The following is a 22,015-nucleotide window of genomic DNA, read 5'->3' as shown; positions in this document are numbered from 1 at the left end:
GAGGAGATGGGAGGGACAGGAGGTGAGGGGTGGACGTTGGCGAGAGGCAGACGGGAGGGAGAGGGCCTGTGGCGTTTCCGCGGGGGTCCATGAACAAGGGGGGGGGACCGGGGGGGGGGCTTGCTACTGTCAGATTTAAAATCCCTCTTGGGGGGAGGGATACGTTAGTGTGATGGTGGGGAGCGGTGGCGCAACGGTTAGCGCTGCGATTCGCTACGAACGCGGCGCACCCGAGTTCGATTCCCGCTCGCGGTCAACACCGACCGGTGGCGATTATCCGAGCCGGTCCCGGGCCTCCTCCTCTAGGTCGACTCGGCCTCAAATGAGTACCTGGTGCGGTGTGTAAACATCGTCACTGGGGGAGACAAAGGCGGCCGGGCGTGGTCGCTGGCCACCCACCCCCTCGTGTGCCGTGTCGGTCTTCATAGGTGCTTGCTAACGGCACTTGCCCCAACAGTCCGTTAGAGACTACACGGGGGATCTTTGTTTTGTGTGTAATTGAGAGCGGCAGTGCTGTGGTGAGCGCACCGCGCTACGAAGCCGGCGACCCCAAAACGTTTCACGCTCACGGCCAACATCAGTGGCGAATACATAAAGCGATGCCTTGGCAAGTCCCCTAGGTCGACTCAGCCTTACACGATGATGTGGCGCTGTGTGTAGGCATCAGCACTGGGGAGACAAAAGCGGCCGGGTGTGTGTCGTGTCGGCCTTAATAGGTGCTCGCAAACACCACTTTGCCCCAAGTCTGTTAAGGCTATACGGGAGATCTTTATATGTGTGTATGTAACGGTGTGTGTGTGACGGACGAAGCCTGATTGCGGCTGCTGCTGATGATTCCTGCTGCTGATCATGCTGCTGATGATCATGCTGCTGCTGATGATACTGGTACCTGCCGATGCTGCTTATGATGTTGCTGATACTGCTGCTGATGATGTTGCTGCTGGCTGATACTGCTGTTGATGATCATGCTGTTGATGATGATCATGCTGCTGATGATGATACTGGTACCTGCCGATGCTGCTGCTTATGATGCTGCTGCAGGCTGATGCTGCTGTTGCTGATGATCATGCTGCTGCTGATGATACTGGTACCTGCCGATACTGCTGCTTATGATGTTGCTGCTGCTGGCTGATGCTGCTGTTGCTGTTGATGATCATGCTGTTGATGATGATCATGCTGCTGCTGATGATACTGGTACCTGCCGATGCTGCTGCTTATGATGCTGCTGCTGGCTGATACTGCTGTTGCTGCGGCTGATCATGCTGCTGCTGCTGATACTGCTGCGGATGACGATCTTGCTGCTGATGCTGCTGCTTATGATGATAATCCACACGGATATCTCCGCGGACCAATCAGGATGTGGGAACTGCGCGTGTCGTCATCATCCCCATCCATCATCAAACTCCCTGCACCCCCCACCCCGCCCGCCCGCCACGGCATCGTGACCGTGACGGCCGCTCTGGGAGCGAGAGAAGCAGCAGGGAGAGGAGAAGGCAGAGGGAGGAGGAATAGAGGGAGGAGGAGGAGACAGAGGGAGGAGGAGGAGACAGAGGGGGGAGGAGGAGGGCGAGAGAGCAGAAGCATCATACAGAGAGAGAGACGCGCACGCACGCACAGACGAGTGACAGAGAGCAAGGGGGGGAAGACAGAAGAGGAGGAGAGAGAGAACACGGGAGGAGGAGGTACAGGTGAGTTCACATCTGTCCTGCTCCGGTCCCCAGCCGAGCCGAGCCGGATCACACACCGGGTGGAGGAGACCCCGGGAGATTTTGCAATTCCGACTGTGGCCACGCTGATGATGCTGATGCTGCTGTTGTTGTTGTTGTTTGGTGTCGTTGTGGTGGAGAAAATAATGGTGGTAGTGATTGTGTTGTTGTGGTGGTGGTGGCGATGATGGTGATGATGATAGCGATGGTAGTGATGATGGTAATGATGTTGATGGTGGTAGTGGTATAGCTCCTGACGGTGGTTGTGGTGGTAATTGTGGTGGTGGTGATGCTAATGTCATGGTTGCGATGATGATGGCAGTGATGGTGATATGTCAATGGGGAGAATTAAGCCGCAGTGAGTGTGTTGTGATGTGGTGATGGTTGTAGTGATGGTGGTTGTGATGGTGACATTGATGATGGTAGCGGTGATGGGTTTGCTCGTGATGACGGCGCTAATGATGGCAGTGATGGTGGTGGGTAGTGATGGCGATGTCGCGGTGTTACTGTCGCCTCCATCGTCCCCCATCACGCCCCCATCACTCCGTCATCACTAGCACCATCACCCCCCCATCACCTCTCCATCACCTGCCATCACTAGCCCCATCACCCCCCATCACCCCTCCATCATCTGCCATCACTAGCCCCATCACCCCCCATCACGCCCCATCACCTGCCATCACTAGCCCCATCACCCCCCATCACCCTCCATCACTCCGCCATCACCTGCCATCACTAGCCCCATCACCCCCATCACCTGCCATCACTAGCCCCATCACCCCCATCACCTGCCATCACTAGCCCCATCACCCCCATCACCCCCCATCACCCCCCATCACCTGCCATCACTAGCCCCATCACCCCCCATCACCTGCCATCACTAGCCCCATCACCCCCCATCACCTGCCATCACTAGCCCCATCACCTCTCCATCACCTGCCATCACGAGCCCCATCACCCCCATCACCCCCCCATCACCTGCCATCACTAGCCCCATCACCCCCATCACCCCCCATCACCTGCCATCACTAGCCCCATCACCTCCATCACCTGCCATCACTAGCCCCATCACCCCCATCACCTCCATCACCTGCCATCACTAGCCTCATCACCCCCCATCACCCTCCATCACCTGCCATCACTAGCCCCATCACCACCCCCCATCACCCTCCATCACCTGCCATCACTAGCCCCATCACCCCTCATCATCACCCCATCACCTGCCATAAATAGCCCCATCATCCCCCATCACCCCCCATCACCTCCCATCACTAGCCCCATCACCCCCCCCCCATCACCCCTCCACCTGATATCACTAGCCCCATCACCCCCCATCACTAGCCCCATCACCTGCCACCACTAGCCCCATCACCCCCCATCACCCCTCCATCACCTGCCATCACGAGCCCCATCACCCCCCATCACCCCCCATCACCTGCCATCACTCGCCTCATCATCCCCATCACCCTCCCCATCACCTGCCATCACTAGCCCCATCACCCCCATCACCCCTCCATCACCTGCCATCACTAGCCCCATCACCCCCCATCTCCCCCCATCACCCCCCATCACCTGCCATTACTAGCCCCATCACCCCCCATCACCTGCCATCACTAGCCCCATCACCCTCCATCACCTGCCATCACTCGCCTTATCATCCCCATCACCCCCCATCACCTGCCATCACTAGCCCCATCACCCCCCATCACCTGCCATCACTAGCTCCATCACTCCCCATCACCAGCCATCACTAGCCCCATCACCCCTCCATCACCTGCCATCAATAGCCCCATCACCCCCCTCCATCACCTGCCATCACCTACCATCACCCCCCCCCCATCACCCCCCCATCACCCCCCATCACCTACCATCACTAGCCCCATCACCCCCATCACCCCCCATCACCAGCCATCACTAGCCCCATCACTCCCCATCACGTCCATCGTCTCAGCGTTAGGATCACGAGAGGGGATGGGTTCAGAGATCGAGAGGGGATCGGGGTAGGGAAAGACCCCTAATTTGTCTCCCACGCACGTGGTACGCATGGCGTGCGTGTGTGTATCGAACATTGGGGAGACAAACGGGGGGGGGGAGGGAGTAGGAGCGACGCTCACAACAACGAGCGGAGCGCCGGGTGGCTAAAGCACAGCAAGTTGGCACAGGTGGTGCATCAGCCACTCATCTCAGTCAGTCGACCCGTGGCACCTGCTGGGTCTGCCCCGTGACCTCGTGCCAGCGGGCGTTCGACACTTCACGTGGCCTCAAGGTGCACATAGCCTGGCACAATCGTCGTGGTGTCACGTCACCGCCACTGAGTGGCGAATGGCGGTTGTTGTTGGGGAGACAAAGGCGGCCGGGCGTGGTGTATTGACCACACCAACCTCTCATTTGCCATAGGCGCTGCTGCTGCTCGGACACAGCACTTGCCCCAACAGTCTGTTAAAGGCTATACGGGGGATCTTTGTCTTGTAGTGCGTGTGTGTGTATCAAAGTGCACCTAGCCTGGTACAAGCGCTGTGGTGACGTCACCGTCAGACTGTCGATTGGGGGCTGTTGTGTATAGTGTACGGTGTGTCGAGTGTACTGTATCGTGAACGTGTGTATCGTGTGTGGTGTCTATGTGCGTATGGTATGTATGTGTGGTGTGTATAGTGTATGGTATGCATGTGTGGTGTGTATAGTGTATGGTATGCATGTGTGGTGTGTATAGTGTATGGTGTGTATAGTGTATGGTATGTATATGTGGTGTTTAGTGTATGGTATGCATGTGTGGTGTGTATAGTGTATGGTATGTACGTATTAAGTGTATAGTGTATGGTATGTATGTGTGGTGTGTATAGTGTATGGTATGTATGTGTGGTGTGTATAGTGTATGGTATGCATGTGTGATGTGTATAGTGTATGGTATGTATGTGTGGGGTGTATAGTGTATGGTATGTACGTATTAAGTGTATAGTGTCGGTGTGTGTACTGCATCGTGTTTGTATATCCAGGAATACTCCGATTTAAATATTCCCCTTTTTACGTCGTTTCGCAAGCACGTCACTCTATCAACGTCGCGAGCGTGAGCTGCGTCGCCTCAACCCGCACACGCTCACTAGGCTGACTCTGCAGCGTCGTCCGTTCCTCCCTCGCTCTCCGTCGCTTCTCAGCCTTCACCACCAACACCACTACTACTACCACCACCACTACCAACACCACTACTACTACCACCACCACTACCACCACCACTACTACCACCCACCACTACCACCCACCACTACCACCCACCACTACTACCACCCAACACCCACTACTACCCACTCACTACTACCACCACCACCACTACTACCACTCCTAGCCACCGTGATGATGATGAGAGAGAGACACGCAAACTCCAAATATACAGCGGCAGACGTCAGGGTCGCGATCGAATCCACGACCTCCTGTATACCAGGCGAGGTAGTTAACATCTCGCCACATACCAGGTACTCTGAAGTCACGCAACTCAAATACTCACGCGGGCTACCTTGAATAGCCCTCGCCGTTTCAGGAGAACCCTCCTCCACCGGGGCTGCTTGGCCAATCCCCGTGGGAGGACAAGCCCGTGACAATTAAAAAGCTCCGGGTCGCACAGATCGAGTCAAGAATCCGTAGTCGCTGTGCCGACTGACATTTACCTGGCCCACCTGGCCGGCAGCCACAAGCCTGTAGCACCTGACAAAAGACAAATAGTTCACTGCTTTAGCCCACCGGTGTGTTGAAGCGTGAAACCACAACATTTTACAACCGGTGGGCTAAAGCAGTGAACTATTTTGTCTTTCGTCAACGTGACACTTTTTTACGGATTGGCCGTGTCGGGTGGTGGAGGGTTACGACACATTTATAAATAACGCGATCGAAACCCAAAAACGTTGATTATGAATAATATTGGTCGCGAAAGCCTCCCACGTGTTAAATTGTAGCACCTGGTCTGCCCGAGCAGGTCCCGTCAGAAGCGATAACCAGCCTTGAACCTGCTCACCTTGTACAGTCAGTACCTTTTTAGGGATGTTTTCAAGTTGGTTTTGTGAGTGAATGAGCGAGTGAATAATTGAGTGGGCGAATCGTTGGGTGGGTGGGTGAATGAGTGGGTGAGTGGCAAGAGTGAGTGATTGGGTGTGTATGTATGTAGAGCTTCTTTAGCACCGTGCTAATCGGAAGTGCGGGGTGAATGATTGGGTGGGTGAGTGGATGAGTGCGTGTAAATAAGTGTGAGTGGTGAGATGTTAACTACCTCGCCTGGTATACGGGAGGTCGTGGGTCCGATTCTGGCCCTGACGCCTGCTGCTGTATATTTGGAATCTGCGTCTCTATGCCCCTGTGATCGCGTGGAATTTTCCGTTTTTTCCCCTCCACATTTAGAATCATCATCACGCGTTTAGAGTTTTTGGCTGCTATCAATTTCCGCGTGATAAGCCATTTAGTTGAGCTATCATTCGTGGCCAGGTCGCTTCTGAAAAAGAGCTACGCAGTTTATTGCGCCTTACCTGGTAAAATAAAAAATAAATAGTTTACGATTTAGTCTCGAGTTCGAGTTACAAGTTAATGTTGTTGACAACCGAGTGAGAGAGAACTCAAGATACCAGGATATGAGGCTCGTCTGCCGGTAGGGGTGTGTGTGGTGGGCGATGATTGCCTCTTGCCGTGTATCATCTCCGCTGAACATTTGCTGTTCGAGTGTTCCAAGTTGGCAACTTCGGGACGGAGATCGTTGGACGTTCAATGTCTCAGTAGCTTCTTGCAGTTGCTGCTGTTGCGATAGTCATTTCACACCGCAGTATTAACCCGGGCGGTACAGCTGGATTGGAACCGTGTCACCTTTACCCCCCCCCCCCCCACCTTTACCCCCCCCACCTTTACCCACCTTTACCCCCCCCCACCTTTACCCCCACCTTTACCCCCACACCCTTACTCCTCCACTCTGACCTCCTCCCATTTGCCCCCCACCCCACCCCCCACCAACTTACACCCCTACCCCAACCTCCCTCCTCACCTTTACCCCCCCACCCTCTTAACCCCCCCACCCCTATCCCCCTCCCCCATTAAATGCCCCTCTGCCCCCCCCCCGCCGACCTGCGTGCGCATGGTGCATGTTGTTTGCATGTAACGTGGGGAGCGGTGGCGCAGCAGTTAGCGCTACGCTGCGCAACGAACCCCGACCACCCGAGTTGGATTCTCGCTCACAGCCACCAACCTCGGTTGCCTGTTACCTGAACCGGTCCTGGGCCTCCCCTAGGTCGACTCAGACTCCAATGGGTACCTGGTGCGATTTGTAAACATCAGCACTGGGGAGACAAAGGCGGCCGGGCGTGGTTTTGGTCAACCACCCCCTCTCGTGTGTAGGTGCCCGCAACAGCACTTGCCCCAACAGTCTGTGAAGGCTATACGGGGCATCTTTGTCATTGTAGGAGTACTTTAATGTGTGGGGGTATGGGGCCGTCCATAAATGACGTCACGCACCTAGGGGGGGGGGTTGAGAAATGTGACGTCACATCAAAATGCACAACTTTAAATAAATATAGACAACACGTTCTACTTAATTAAATAGACTTTTTAATAAAAAAAAATTCCTACAACATCAGAGTGCAGCGCCACATTAAATACGCACTACAATGACAATAGTTTTAAGCGATTTGAAGCATGTTTTTTTTTGGGGGGGGGGGGGCAGAGCTTTGTGACGTCATATTTGAGGGGGGCAGATCTTTGTGACGTCATATGTGTGGGGGGGTCTGACTTTTTGTGACGCCGTGTGACGAAGGGGGGGGGGGGGGTCAAAAATCGTCCAAAATCGCGTGACGTCATTTATGGACGACCCTTTAGGGGTGTACGTGGTGGGTAGGTATGTTGGGGGTATGTGGGGTGGGGGTTGTGTGGGGGGGGGGTGAGTTTTGCGCAGTAATCTGCAGATGGAGTCACTCCCCGTGATGGGTTGGCGCGGGAACAAACTGGCGGCCAAACCCCTGGGCACGTGACGCGAACAAGGGGGGTGAGGGGGGTGGGGTGTGTGGGGGGGGGTGTGTGTGTGTGGGGGGTGTGTGTGGGGTGTATGTGTGTGTGGGGTGTGTGTGTGGGGTGTGTGTGTGGGGTGTGTGTGTGAGGTGTGTGTGTGTGGCGTGTGTGTGTGTGGTGTGTGTGTGTGGGGGGGGGGGTGTGTGGGGTGTGTGTGTGGGGGGGGGTGTGGGTGTGTGTGTGTGTGGGGTGTGTGTGTGTGTGGGGTGTGTGGGGTGTATGTGTGTGTGGGGTGTGTGTGTGTGTGGGGGGGGGGTGTGTGGGGGGTGGGGTGTGTGTGGGGTGTGTGTGAGGTGTGTGTGTGTGGGGTGTGTGTGGGGGGGGTGTGTGAGGTGTGTGTGTGGCGTGTGGGTGTGTGTGTGGTGTGTGTGGGGGGGGGTGTGGGGTGTGTGTGTGTGGGGGGTGTGTGTGGGGTGTGTGTGGTGTGTGTGTGGGGTGTATGTGTGTGTGGGGTGTGTATGTGTGTGGGGTGTGTGTGGGATGTGTGTGTGTGGGGTGTGTGTGTGTGTGGGGTGTGTGTGGGGGGTGGTGTGGTGAGTGTATGTGCGTGGTGAGTGTATGGTGTGGTGAGTGTGTGGTGTGGTGAGTGTATGTGCGTGGTGAGTGTATGGTGTGGTGAGTGTGTGGTGTGGTGAGCGCATGGTCTGGTGAGTGTGTGGTGTGGTGAGTGTATGTGTGTATGGTGTGGTGAGTGTGTGGTGTGGTGAGTGTATATGTGTGGTGAGTGTATGGTGTGGTGAGTGTGTGGTGTGGTGAGTGTATATGTGTGGTGAGTGTATGGTGTGGTGAGTGTATGGTTTGGTGAGTGTATGGTGTGGTGAGTGTGTGGTGTGTGGTGACCGTGGTGTGTGTGGTGTCACCCTGGCAGGTGCACGTGGACTCCGGGACCCTGCACTGCTACCCAAACACACACAGACACACACACTCGGACACACACAGACACACACACACAGACACACATTCACACAGACACACACACACACAGACACTCATCCACACAGACATACACACGGACACACACAGACACATACACTCGGACACACAAGATACCCACAGACACAGATACAAAGCCAAAGATCCCCCGGAAAGCCTGAACAGACTTTCGGGGCAAGTGCTATTGGCGAGTAGCGTCTGTTAAGACACACAGGCAGACACACAGACAGACACACAGACAGACACACACAGACAGACACACACAGACACACACAGGCAGACACACACAGACACGCAGACGCAACTGGATACATTAATTGTGGGGGAGAGTGAGAGGAGAGAGAGGGGGGGGTGAAAGGGGGACAGAGCAAAGGGTATAGGGAGCGGTGAGGACCACGAGAGGAGCCTCCATCGGTCACCATGGAAACGGAGCCCGGGTCACTCCTAGTCGGGACCCTCATCGACCTTGACCCCGTCGACTCGGGGGTCCCCGGGGTCTCCGAGGTCACGGGGGTCTCCTCGGGGGACCTCCTGTCGCTGCCCGCCGCGGGGGGCCCCGCGATCGACCTCCTGTGCGGCAGCCCCCGCGTCGAGAGCCTCGCCCTGCCGGGGGGCGGCGAGCCTCTCCCCCCGAGCCTCGACCTCCTGTCGGGCAGCCCCCGTGACCCAGGGGGACCCGTCCCCTCGGGCGGGGACCCGTGGAGGCCCGCGGGGGACACGTGGGGTTCCAGCGCCGAGGGGACCGCTGCCGCTGACCCCTGGGGGCCCGCGACAGGCCCCTGGGGCGACCAGGCCGAGGCCTCCGTCGAGGGGTTCGGGCCTCAGGAGGGAGGGGACGTGTGGGTCCTGTCGGAGGCGACCCCCTCCGAGGGAGTCCCCTCCAAGGGGGTCTCCGAGGGGGTCGGAGGCCACCAGAAGCGCGGTGCCGGCGAGGAGTCCCCGACGGCGAGCGAGGCGACGGAGTCGGCGGATTCGTCGGAGGCGGAGGGGGATGATGGTCCCGGCCCCAGAGACGAGCAGCAGCAGCAGCAGCAGCGAGGGGACGGGGAGGAGGATGGCCCCGAGGAGGAGAGACCCCTGGTCGGGTCGGGGTCCGCGGGGTCCCTCGGAGCCCCCGAGGGAGGGGATGAGGAGAGCCCAGCCGGGGGTAGGACGTTCGTGAGGAACTTGGCAGCGAAGATTGTCGACGAAACGTGAGGAGCCTTGATCGTCATCATCATCATCACCGTTACCATCATCGCCACAGTCAACAACATCATCATCATCACTGTTACCATCATCGCCACAGTCAACAACAACATCATCATCATCAACATCACGAGTTACACAATCCATCATCATCATCACCGTTACCATCATCACAGTCAACAACAACAACATCATCATCTCGATTTAAAGCTTTCGTGATTGCAGGGATTCATCTTCTTGGTTCTTTTGGTAAAGTCACGTAGAATGGAAATAATAAAATAATAAAAATAAAACATAATAAAATAATTCTCACGACGTTTCGGCCACAACGCAAGCAGCCGTCCTCAGGTGGAGAACAGGTCTGTCGAGAAGACAGAGTCATTAAAATTCTGTCATTCTACGTGACTTTACCGAAAGAACCAAGAAGATCAATCCATCATCGTCAACAATCGTAACTTTTCATTCACGATCATCTTTAATCACCATCTACACGAGCATCATCAGTACAATCATTATCAACAGTCGTTATCATGAACACCACCACCTCCATCATCATCTACAGATTTTATACCGTACTGTACAATCATCAAACACAACCATCATCACTATGAACACAATCATTGTCATTACCATCATTATCACCACCACCACCATCACGCTTGTATAACCAGGAAAGCCTCAACTTAGTCTCATATAACTCTTTTTTTTCAGGAGGTGTCATGCTGGTGGTGGCGTAGAAGGTTCTGTTTGCAATGTGTGTGTGTGTGTGATCACAATTGATTGAATTTGCGGTTTATTTAAAAACAAATATGAATTGGCAAATGTGTACCTAACTCTTGCGAATGATGCCACGGCATCCGTAACGTCGCCTATCAAGCTGCAAATGGAATCGCTCCTCCCTGCATTCACGACCTCCTGCAGCCACATTTATTCCACCGAGATCATGAAGATCCTCAGATGGGGCACTGCTCGCATGCCACCGAAACTCTGGAATTCCTTGCCCATTCGAGGTCAGGGGACTACCTAGACACTTATAAATCTTCCACTCTCGACTAAAAATGTTACCCGTTTAAAATGTATTTTTTTTCTCTTTGGTAACTTTTTCAAACGTCTTCTTTCCTTGGTTGATGTTTAAACTATTTCCCGCATTTCCATAGCGCCCTGAGAACGATTGTTTAAGGGCGTTTTATAAATGTTAATTATTATTAGTAGTAGTAGTATTTGTCGTGGTTAATTAATTCGCACGTATTAACCAGGGCGGCCACTGGATGCGAACTGCAAACCTCTGCAATGAGCGGTGGAGATGGTGGTGGTGACGATTGTGATGATTGATACGGGAAGCGATGATGATGTTGGTGGTTGTGTTGTGGTTTTAATGTGTCAATAATTGTGACGGTTTTGGTGATGGTTATTATGGTGGTCATTGTTATTTGTGATTTTTGTGATGTGTCGGTGCTGATGATGATGGTGCTGATGATGGTGGTGGTGGTGGTCCTGTGGATGATTGCGGTTCTGATGTTAATTATTGTCACGAAAGTAATTTGATGGTTTTGGTGATGGCAATTATGGTGTTGGTGGTGATGGCAATTATAGTGGTGATCACGTTAATTATTGTTGATTATTGTGATTGTGTTGGGGCTGATGATGTGTGCACGAGGTGGTCGCAAGAGGCGACTTGATTCCTTACCCCCGTGATGCCAGATGACCTTCAGTGACCTCCACTGTGTGTGCGTGTGTGTGCAGTATCTGTGTGCGTGTGTACATATCTGTGTATGTTGCTATATGTTGAACTTCTTTCGCACCGTACGTAGTCAACCGAGCTCATCACAGGTATATTGTGGGGCGTGTTGGCGCAATGCTTAGCCACAAACTCCGGAAACCTGAGTTCGAATCCCGCTCACGACCAATGACAGTGACGGATATTTCAACCGGTCCTGGGCCTCCCCTTCCTTCGTCAACTCAGTCTCAAATGAGTACCTGGTGCGGTGTGTAAACAACACTAGCGCTGGGGAGACAAAGGCGTCCTTGACGTAGCGTTGACCACTCCACAGTTTCACGCTTCAACACACCGGTGGGCTAAAGCAGTGAACTATTTGTCTTTTGTCAACGTGACACTTTTTTACTGATTGGCCGTGTCGGGTGGTGGAGGGTTACGACACATTTATAAAGAACGTGATCTAAACCCAAAAACGTTGATTATGAAGACTAAATGTCCGAGGCAATTAAATATTTTATTTCTGGGACACTTTTTTTCTCCAGGGGTGTTACTCAACTCCGCGACTGGGGTACCAATGAATCCGAAATCAGTGCCACACTCCGCGATGTCGAAACGCCGAACATCAGCATAACAAAATCCGTTATCGAAAAATTCAACTTTGAAGAGTGCATCGTGTACAGCTCGTCGAGATTAATCGATTACCGAATCGCCGACCATCGACAGACTAAAAATGACTGCATCACGGACATGATGCGAGAGCCGGGGTACTCTGGCTACCCCGGGGTTCCACCACGAGGTTCATTTGCCCTAAGCAGGGCCGTCCCTAGGGGGAGGGGGGGGGCTGCGGGGCCCGGGGCAACCCCCCATTGAGTGCCCCCCATCGCCCCGACGCATTCAAACTAAACGAGAAGTATTGGTATTCATATTCTTAGGTTTTTTCGGTAAAGTCACGTAGGTAAAACATTTTTTAATAAAAGTAAACTAAAAATAAAATAAAAATCACGACGTTTCGGAGGCAACACAAGCTTCCGTCTTCAGGTGGAACCGTCACAGCACGATTGCTGTGTCAAGTAGGAAGGCCAGCGTCTCGAGAAGCTGTGACTTCTTGTCTCGTTGTCTGTTAAAAACTCTAACAGATAGGTGGAATTCCTCTCCGTAGAGGGCATTAATTCTCGATTTGAAGTTTTCGTGACTGCAAGGATTCATATTCTTAGGTTTTTTCGGTAAAGTCACGTAGGTAAAAAAATTTAAATTAATAAAAGTAAAACAAAAATAAAATAAAAATCACGACGTTTCGGAGGCAACACAAGCTTCCGTCTTCAGGTGGAACCGTCACAGCACGATTGCTGTATCAAGTATTGGATCTGACACCGTGGCGTCAAAGCACGGGTACCCCTACCCCCCCACCCCCAAAGCGCGGGGCTCAGAGCGGTCGCCCCGAATCGCTTGCACACATGACATTTGTTGTTGTTTTCACCGATCGGCGAGACGCGGGCTGTCTTCGTCTATAGATACACACACACGCGCGTCTGTGTGTGAACTGTTGCGTTATAGGTATCGTCATGTCGATGTTGGGCTCAGTTGGGGATAGTAATTCGATAATTGTTTTTTTTTAATTCCTTTATATTAAGTTCGCTTGCTTGCTTAGGACCATGCAAATCTTTCGGTCGTTTTTTAACCCACTTCCCGTGATTCAATCGAGCTGACATTTTGCACACAGATTCGTTGTGCGTGACAATGCATTTTCGTGAAAAAATTTTTCTCAAATTTTACACTGTTTAGGGAAATTTTTTTAAATATTTAATTACCAATTGTTTAATGCTGCCAGACAATCATCTGACCCATAGGTGGCAGCCATCTCAAGCCAGAGGACGAGAGGACTCTAGCCGCCCCGATGCCACGCATATAAAGGATTTATAGTGAAAAACTTTGTTTTACGGGATTACTTGTTACCCTTTTATCTGGCAACAAAACTGACACCTTTTTTTTACAAGGAGTCATGTTTACATAGACCACAATACCTGCAGTCATAATGCAAACAAAAAATATAACTCTGATAATGTATGCACTGTCCTTGAAGTTGATTGGTCCACACCCAAGACAGCTTTCCTTAGAGCCTAGTCTCACATGGTGTTGGACCAGATGACGCCAAAAGGCGCACTATAACTGCAGGTATTGTGGTCTATGCAAACATGACTCCTCGTAAAAAGGTGCCAGTTTTGTTTCCAGATAAAAGGGTAAAAAACCAATGATCATATTTTTTACTGGCAAATGAGGTTCCAATGGGGTAGTAATTCGGTCTGGGCTAAGATTAAGGGGGCCGGTGTTAGCGATGGACCGAGAAGGAACGCGGATTAGAGGACACGCACGGGGGTGGGGGGGGGTGTCTCGTGAAGACGCCGTTCAAACCCTCGAGGAAAGCAACGTGAGGGGGGGGGTGGCGGTGGGGGTCTTGGGGACAGGACACGCGGCTTAGTGGGGAGCTGAGGGTCAAGCGAGTAGTGACGGAGTGCAATGAAAGGGTGACGCCGAACCCGTGGAGATGGAGCGATTATGAATAACCGAACGCGCCTTCGTGTAGAGAGAGAGAGGAGAGAGAGAGAGAGGAGCATTCGGCTGCCTATACATGCTCCACGCGATGGGTTAAGCGACTTCGTTGCGCCATCATTCCTGATGGCCAGGTCGCTTCTGAAAAAGAATAATGAAATGAGTATAACCCGTAAAAACAAAGTTTTTCACTTTAAATCCTTTATATGCATGGCGGCGAGAGTCCTCTCGTCCTCTGGCTTGAGATGGCTGTCACCTATGGGTCAGATGATTGTCTGCAGTATTAAACAATTGGTAATTAAATATTTAATTTGTTTTCCCTAAACAGTGTAAAATTTTGGAAAAAAAAATTCACGAAAATAAATTGTCACGCACAACGAGTCTGTGTGCAAAATGGCAGCTCGATTGGATCATGGGAAGTGGGTTAAAAAAACGACCGAAAGATTTGCACGGTCGTAAGCGCGCAAGCAAGCAAGTGAACTTAATATAAAGGATTTAATACAGGATTTAAAAAACCCGTTGTTTAGTTTAAAATAGTTTGGTTTAGCTGGGGTCGTAAGTGCCGAGTGCAGTGATTTGTCACATCGCTCAACCTCGGGTCGATGTACCCCACGGCAGCGGGACCTGCTTGTAGGATGCCTTCATCCGTCGAGCAGCGGATCGAGCTCGACAATGATTATTTATGTTCGGGGCGAGCGGCTAGGATTAATGGGGGTCGAGGTTTAGGGTTAACTTCAAGGAGCGCGCCTCCGCCATAAACCACGGTTAGGGTAAAGGAGTCGGGGGGAGGTGAGGGGGGGAGAAACTCCCCGCTCCGTTATAGAGCTGCGGCGAGGGGGATCCTATTAGGCTGGTAAACAGATCGGGAGAGAGCCCCCCCCCCGGGGAGAGGGAGATACGCAGTGCCGATGGGATGGGGGCAGGCTTGTGGGGAGGGGACGTGTATCCCCTTGCCCTCTAAATCCCGCTGAGTCAGTGCCGTGGTTGGATGGAGGGGGGTGGTGGTGGAGGTGGTGGTGGGGAAGAGATTATTCTCGGTAGGTGGAGGGGGAGAATTAGAAATCCGCGGCAGCCCCTCACCCCCCGCACTGCAGCTTGCACACGTGACATTTGTTGTTGTTTTCACCGATCTCCGTTGGGACTGAAAGCGCGGCAGCTCTTCCCGGTGGTAGCGGATGAGAGGGAGGGGGGGAGGGGGGGCACTTCCGCGGATTTATTTGCTTAGAAGCCTTAGAACATAAAGCGACAAATTTGATTCCAGCTGGGCAGCTGTCCGTCGCCCGCGTCTTGGTGGCACGGGTTTCATGTAATTTGCATCCCTCCAATTATTATTTTCGCGTCTTGGTGGCACGGGTTGGAGACAATTTGCATCTCCCAATTATTATTTTCGCGTCTTGGTGGCACGGGTTGGAGACAATTTGCATCCCTCCAATTATTATTTTCGCGTCTTGGTGGCACGGGTTGGAGACAATTTGCATCTCCCAATTATTATTTTCGCGTCTTGGTGGCACGGGTTGGAGACAATTTGCATCCCCCAATTATTATTTTCGCGTCTTGATGGCACGGGTTGCAGACAATTTGCATCCCCCAATTATTATTTTCGCGTCTTGGTGGCACGGGTTGGAGACAATTTGCATCCCACAATTATTATTTTCGCGTCTTGGTGGCACGGGTTGGAGACGATTTGCAACCTCCAATCATTATTTCGCGTCTTGGTGGCACGGGTTGCAGACAATTTGCAACCCCCAATCATTATTTTAGTGTCTTGGTGGCACGGGTTGGAGACAATTTGCATCCTCCAATTATTATTGCCGCGTCTTGGTGGCACGCAAGATGTCCGTGTGCTCGATGCCGGACGCTGGCAATGCCTCTTGTAAAGTTGGAGTTCCCATGTTCTCCCTGCGGACATGTGGTGGTCTCGTGGATTTCTCTCCGCGTTCCTCCGATTTTTGCCCGACTCCATCCACGTTGAGAAAACAACGCTGGTTTAGATGAATGTGTGATGGTCTTGATGCTTGCGTGATGGTGTGTGATGGCGTTGTGATGGTGGTCTTGTGTCGATGGACCCTTGATGGTGGTGTGTGATGGCGCTGTGATGGGAGGATGTCTTCTCACCTGCGCCACGATGTCGCGAGCGAACCAATCGCTCACATCCACTCTGCGACGCACGTGTGATGATGATGATGACTTAAACTACATCCATGATGAGATATCATCGCGTGTGGCAAGGTCGCCTCTGAAATAGTGTCCATAGCTCAGTAAGAAAAGAGTGCCATCAGAAACACTGCCTCTTATCCGCACACGAGCATGCGTCAGTGGCAATCACACCGATATATTATTTAAAAAATATATTATCAAAACCTTAAATTTGGCCAAATTAATGAACGGCTAAATTCGTTATTTAAACACGTAGGCTTTCGCGACCATAATATAGGTTTCTGTTGGGTTAGATCACCTAAATATGAATGCGTCGTTAAATCCTCCAACTCGCTACACCGGAGAACCGGGTTTAATCACTATTGCGTCTGTGTGAGTGTGTGGGTCTCTATGCCTAGGGTTAGGGTGTCTTGTCTCTATGGCAGTCCATCAACTCACCACACTTAAAGAACCCCAAGTTTAATGACATCTATGCGGCCAACACCCGGAATGGAACTCGAGGTCTCAGCGGTGCCGGCTCAGCCACTCGACCTCCTCCTCCTCCTCTGCTTCCGCAGATTTCTCTTTGCCCACTGGAGCAGAGAAGGATTTATTGAGTGGCGTAAAAGGAGCGCTCGCGTGAGGAGAGGGAGATTGGGGGAGGGGTGGTGGGGGGGAAGGGGTGGGGGTGGTGGGGGGGGAAGGGGTGGTGGGGGGGGAAGGGTTGGGGGTGGTGGGGGGGGAAGGGGTGGGGGTGGTGGGGGGGAAGGGGTGGGGGTGGTGGGGGGGAAGGGTTGGGGTGGTGGGGGGGAAGGGGTGGGGGTGGTGGGGGGGGGAAGGGGTGGGGGGTGGTGGGGGGGGAAGGGGTGGGGGTGGTGGGGGGGGAAGGGGTGGGGGTGGTGGGGGGGAAGGGTTGGGGGTGGTGGGGGGGAAGGGGTGGGGGTGGTGGGGGGGAAGGGGTGGGGGGGGGGTTCAGGGGATGAGATTGGGGGACGGGGGGAGGGGCGCATCAACCTCTGTCCTCGTGATATAATGACCCTGTGATCCGATGTTGGATGGTGATGGTGGTGGTAATTATGATGATGATGTTAGTGATGGTGATGATGGTGGTGGTGATGTAAATGTCACCGCCAGGGAGACAAAGGCGGTCGGGCGTGTAGCTGGCTACCCACCCCTTCGTGTGCTGTGCCGGCCTTCATAGGTGCTGCTCGCTAACAGCACTTGCCCCAGCAGTCTGTCAAAGCTATCCAGTGGATCTTTGTCTTTGTGGTGTTGATGATGATAATGATATTGCTGACGACGATGATGGTGGTGGTGGTGATGGTCGTGATAGCTATGAGGATGTTGACGGTAGTCATAGTGACGACGATGATGTTGGTGATGTTGGTGATGATGTTGGTGATGGTTATGATGATGTTGATAATGTTGGTGATGGTGATGATGATGTTGGTGATGGTGATGATGATGTTGGTGATGGTGATGATGATGTTGGTGATGGTGATGATGATGATGTTGGTGATGGTGATGATGATGTTGGTGATGGTGATGATGATGTTGGTGATGGTGATGATGATGGTGATGATGATGTTGGTGATGGTGACGATGGTGATGTTGGTGATGGTGATGATGGTAATGTTGATGAAGGTGATGGTGATGATGTGTGTGTCGCAGCGAGGAGGTGAGCGAGGAGGAGCGAGCCACATTTGCCGAGGCCGTGTCGGGGGAGGGAGGCAAGGGGCGCGATTGGTTCGCCCGCTACATCGTGGCGCAGGTGAGACATCCTCCCATCGCAGCGCCATCACACGCCGCCATCGCGCAAACATCAAGACCATCACAGCACCATCGACGCCATCACAGGGACATCAACACCATCACGACGGCATCCACACAGGACGATCGCCAACACCACCACCAACGTGATCACAGCTCCATTCATTACAATCACAGAGAGACAGAGGGAGCAATGGTGGGAGAGCGGTGGAGGAGAGATGAGAACGTGGAGAGGGGGATAGACAGGGGAGGGGGAGGGGGATGAGAAGGGAGAGGGGGGACCAGGAGGGAGGGAGAGGGAGGCCGTTGTTGCTCTGCTCGCGTCTATTGCCCACGGCACAGCGTCATCCCGGATCAGTGTCAACTTGCGTGCGAGTCGGTGTGAGTCAGTGCGTGCTTGCGTGAGTCAGTGTGAGTGAGTGCGTGTGTGTGAGCGAGTGAGTCAGTGTGAGTCAGTGCGTGCTTGCGTGTGAGTGAGTCGGTGTGAGTCAGTGTGAGTGAGTGCGTGCTTGTGTGTGTGTGAGTCCGTGTGAGTCAGTGTGAGTGAGCGAGTGTGAGTGAGTGTGAGTGAATGCGTGCTTGCGTGTGTGTGAGTCGGTGTCAGTCAGTGTGAGTGAGTGAGCGAGTGTGAGTCGGTGTGAGTGAGTGTGAGTGAATGCGTGGTTGCGTGTGAGTCGGTGTGAGTCAGTGCGTGCTTGCGTGTGAGTGAGTCGGTGTGAGTCAGTGTGAGTGAGTGCGTGCTTGTGTGTGTGTGAGTCCGTGTGAGTCAGTGTGAGTGAGCGAGTGTGAGTGAGTGTGAGTGAATGCGTGCTTGCGTGTGTGTGAGTCGGTGTCAGTCAGTGTGAGTGAGTGCGTGTGTGTGAGCGAGTGAGTCAGTGTGAGTCAGTGCGTGCTTGCGTGTGAGTGAGTCGGTGTGAGTCAGTGTGAGTGAGTGCGTGCTTGTGTGTGTGTGAGTCCGTGTGAGTCAGTGTGAGTGAGCGAGTGTGAGTGAGTGTGAGTGAATGCGTGCTTGCGTGTGTGTGAGTCGGTGTCAGTCAGTGTGAGTGAGTGAGCGAGTGTGAGTCGGTGTGAGTGAGTGTGAGTGAATGCGTGGTTGCGTGTGAGTCGGTGTGAGTCAGTGCGTGCTTGCGTGCATGTGAGTCGGTGTGAGTCAGTGTGAGTGCGTGCGTGCTTGCCTGTGTGTGAGCGAGTGTGAGTCAGTGTGAGTGAGTGAGTGCGTGCTTGCGTGCGTGTGTGTGAGTCAGTGTGAGTGAGTGCTTGCGTGTGAGCGAGTGTGAGTCAACGTGTCAGTGTGAGTCAGTGCGTGCTTGCGTGTGTGTGAGTCGGTGTGAGTGAGTGCGTGCGTGAGCGAGTCAGTATGAGTCCACATGCATGTGAGTCTACGTGTGTGGGGAGCGGTGGGTGTAGTGGTTAGCGCTTCGCTGCGCTACGAACCCGGCCACCCGAGTTCGATTCCCGCTCACAGCCGACACCCAGTGGCGATTACCTGAACCGGTACTGGGCCTCTCCTAGGTAGACTCAGCCTCAAATGAGTACCTGGTGCGGTGTGTAAAAACATCGTCACTGGGGAGACAAAGGCGGTCGGGCGTGGTGCTGGCCACCCACCCCCTCGTGTACTGTTCCAGCCTTCATAGGTGCTCGCTAACAGCACTTGCCCCAACAGTCTGTTCAGGCTATAGGAGGATCTTTGTCTTTGTGTGTGTATGTGAGAGCACGTGTGTGAGCGTGCATTTGTGTGTGTGAGAGTGCGTGCGTGTCTGAGCGTGCGTGCGTGCATAAGAGCGTGTGTGTCACGATCATTCAAGGCCTTCACGAGATCCTAATTCCGATTTAAAGCTTTCGTGACTGCAGGGATTCATCTTCTTGGTTCTTTCGGTAAAGTCACGTAGAAGGGAAGTAATAAAATAATAAAAATAAAACATAATAAAATAAAACAATTCTCACGACGTTTCGGCTACAAGACGGCTGCTTGCGTTGTAGCCGAAACGTCGTGAGAATTATTTTATTACTTCCCTTCTACGTGACTTTACCGAAAGAACCAAGAAGAAGAGATCCTAATTCGTCATTAAACTTGACCCCCCCCCCTCCCGCCCCCCATAATTTCAACCGCCGCACCCGAAGATCGGCGTCGAATCAGCACCGTCCCTATCGTGGTGGCGAGATGTTCTTGGCCTGGTATGGAGGAGGTCGTGGCTTCGATCCCGACCCTGACGATGCCCGTGTGTGTGTGTGTGTATGCTCGAGTTTGCGTGTTCCATCCGCAGTGGTCGCGTGCGTTTATCTCCGCGCCCTCCGGTCCCCCCCCCCCCCCCCCCCGTCGCATTTAGAATCGGCGCCACGCGTTCGGAGTTGACTTTTACCCGACGTACATTTCCACTCGACGATGCTGAAGGCGCTGATGAGCCGCTTCGTCGGGCTGTCATTCTGACAAACAAAACAAAAATAGCTACGTAGCTCGGAGGGGCCCTACCTGGTAGAATTCATGAACAGAAAGAACGGTAGATTTGAAGCTTTCGTGACTGCGATGATTCATATTCTTAGGTCACGTAGGTAAAAAACATTAAAAAGTAAAAGTATGCGGCCCTTGCCCCACCATCTTCTCCAACCATTATATAAACGGAGTGGTAGCTCCTGCAATCTCTCATTTACTTGATACAGCTGTCGTGGCTGTGACGGTACCACCTGAAGACGGAAGCTTGTGTTGCCTCCGAAACGTCGTGATTTTTATTTTATTTTACTTTTTAATGTTTTTTTTACCTACGTGACTTTACCGAAAAAACCTAAGAATAGAAAGAACGGTGTTGGTGAGTGCACCGCTAATCACTGCACCTGCCGTCGGCAGCTCCCACTACCGAGAAGCTGTGCGACGAATTCTGCTGCTCCGTGGAGCGGACGAGAGACGCAGTAGGGGCGCACCCAGAACAGAGCATCTGGGGGCGATTAAACTCGTCGATTTTTCTGTTAGTTCCTTTCAAGCGGAAAGGGGATACTATTTACATTGCGGTATATAAAATGTTATGCTGGTAGGAACTCACTGGTTACACCAGCCCACAGGGGATTATTGTGTCCGTCCGTCGTGCAGGGAGGGGCTGGGTGGGGAGGGGAGGGGCTGGGTGGGGAGGGTGGGGAGGGGCTGGGTGGGGAGGGTGGGGTGGGGAGTGGCTGGGTGGGGAGGGTGGGGAGAGGCTGGGTAGGGAGGGTGGGGCTGGGCGGGGGGTGGGAGGGGTGGGGCTGGGTGGGAGGGGCTGGTTACCCCGTGGTGCCCTTATAAAACTCAAAGTTTAACCTACTCACGCCGACTTGTGCCCGCCCTCACAGTCGGGCATATTTGCGGAATACACCACGCCGCCGTTGACCCTGGCCATTGACCGAGCAACCCAACGTTCCTACCAGCTCCCTCCGCAGGAATGTGTTTTATTTCAGATTCAGATTCTTTATTTACACTGGAGGAATCCGGTGGGCTATGAAGCTAGGTTTTTTTCCACAGATGTTCGCAGATGCCCATTTATTTATATTTTTAGATTCCCAACAGCAGCAGCAGCAGCAAAACACCACTTGGCAGTCGGATCCGCGGGGCGCATTTCCATTGTTAACGTCGTTTTTATTGCATAACCGGTAACCGAATGAAAATAAGCGAGTACAACTGGTTCAACACGAAGGCAGCCGCCACGGTGGCCATCGGCGCGTGACTGGACTCAGTCCACAGCGGTCACCGGGGGCTCCATTCCATCGGCCGGCGCCGCAGTTCAAACAACGAGGGCAGGTTTCTTACGTAGCCCCAACTGTTAGCCAGAGCGTGAGTTTCCCTGTGTGTTCTAACCTGCGTGTGTGTGTGTCCATGTCCCCGTGTCTCCACATGTCCCCCTGGTCTCTCCACATGTCCCCTGGTGCCCCCTCCACGTCGTCGCCGGTGTCTCCCCGTGTCTCCATGTGTCTCTCCATGGTTCCACGTGTCTCCCCGTGTCTCCGTGTACTGGTCTCCATGTGT

General features: G+C 53.2%; 1 protein-coding gene across 1 annotated transcript; it reads left to right on the top strand.

The window, feature by feature from the left end:
- Window positions 1-1,559: 1,559 nt before the first annotated feature.
- Window positions 1,560-18,412, top strand: KIAA0513 (KIAA0513 ortholog). The gene is made up of 4 exons (XM_061573287.1): window positions 1,560-1,688; window positions 8,605-9,862; window positions 17,929-18,072; window positions 18,370-18,412. Exons 2-4 carry the CDS (start codon window positions 9,090-9,092, stop codon window positions 18,410-18,412), a joined length of 960 nt encoding a protein of 319 aa, XP_061429271.1. The 5' UTR covers window positions 1,560-1,688; window positions 8,605-9,089.
- The last annotated feature ends 3,603 nt before the right edge of the window (window positions 18,413-22,015 follow it).

This window comes from Lethenteron reissneri, chromosome 52 (genome assembly GCF_015708825.2).
Source record: "Lethenteron reissneri isolate LAM-NWPU_2019-01 chromosome 52, ASM1570882v1, whole genome shotgun sequence".
Classification (NCBI taxonomy): Eukaryota; Metazoa; Chordata; class Hyperoartia; order Petromyzontiformes; family Petromyzontidae; genus Lethenteron; species Lethenteron reissneri.
Note: the sequence above shows the minus strand (reverse complement) of the source record. Positions and strands in the feature narration are given on the sequence as shown.

What these genes read in the sequence shown, in the direction of transcription:
- KIAA0513 (XM_061573287.1), top strand. Translation starts at nt 9,090, where the DNA reads ATGGAAACGGAGCCCGGGTCACTCCTAGTCGGGACCCTCATCGACCTT. An exon ending in GCGAAGATTGTCGACGAAAC is followed by an intron (nt 9,863 to 17,928) that starts GTGAGGAGCCTT and finishes TGTGTGTCGCAG; the next exon opens with CGAGGAGGTGAGCGAGGAGG. An exon ending in CCATCACACGCCGCCATCGC is followed by an intron (nt 18,073 to 18,369) that starts GCAAACATCAAG and finishes CCCACGGCACAG; the next exon opens with CGTCATCCCGGATCAGTGTC.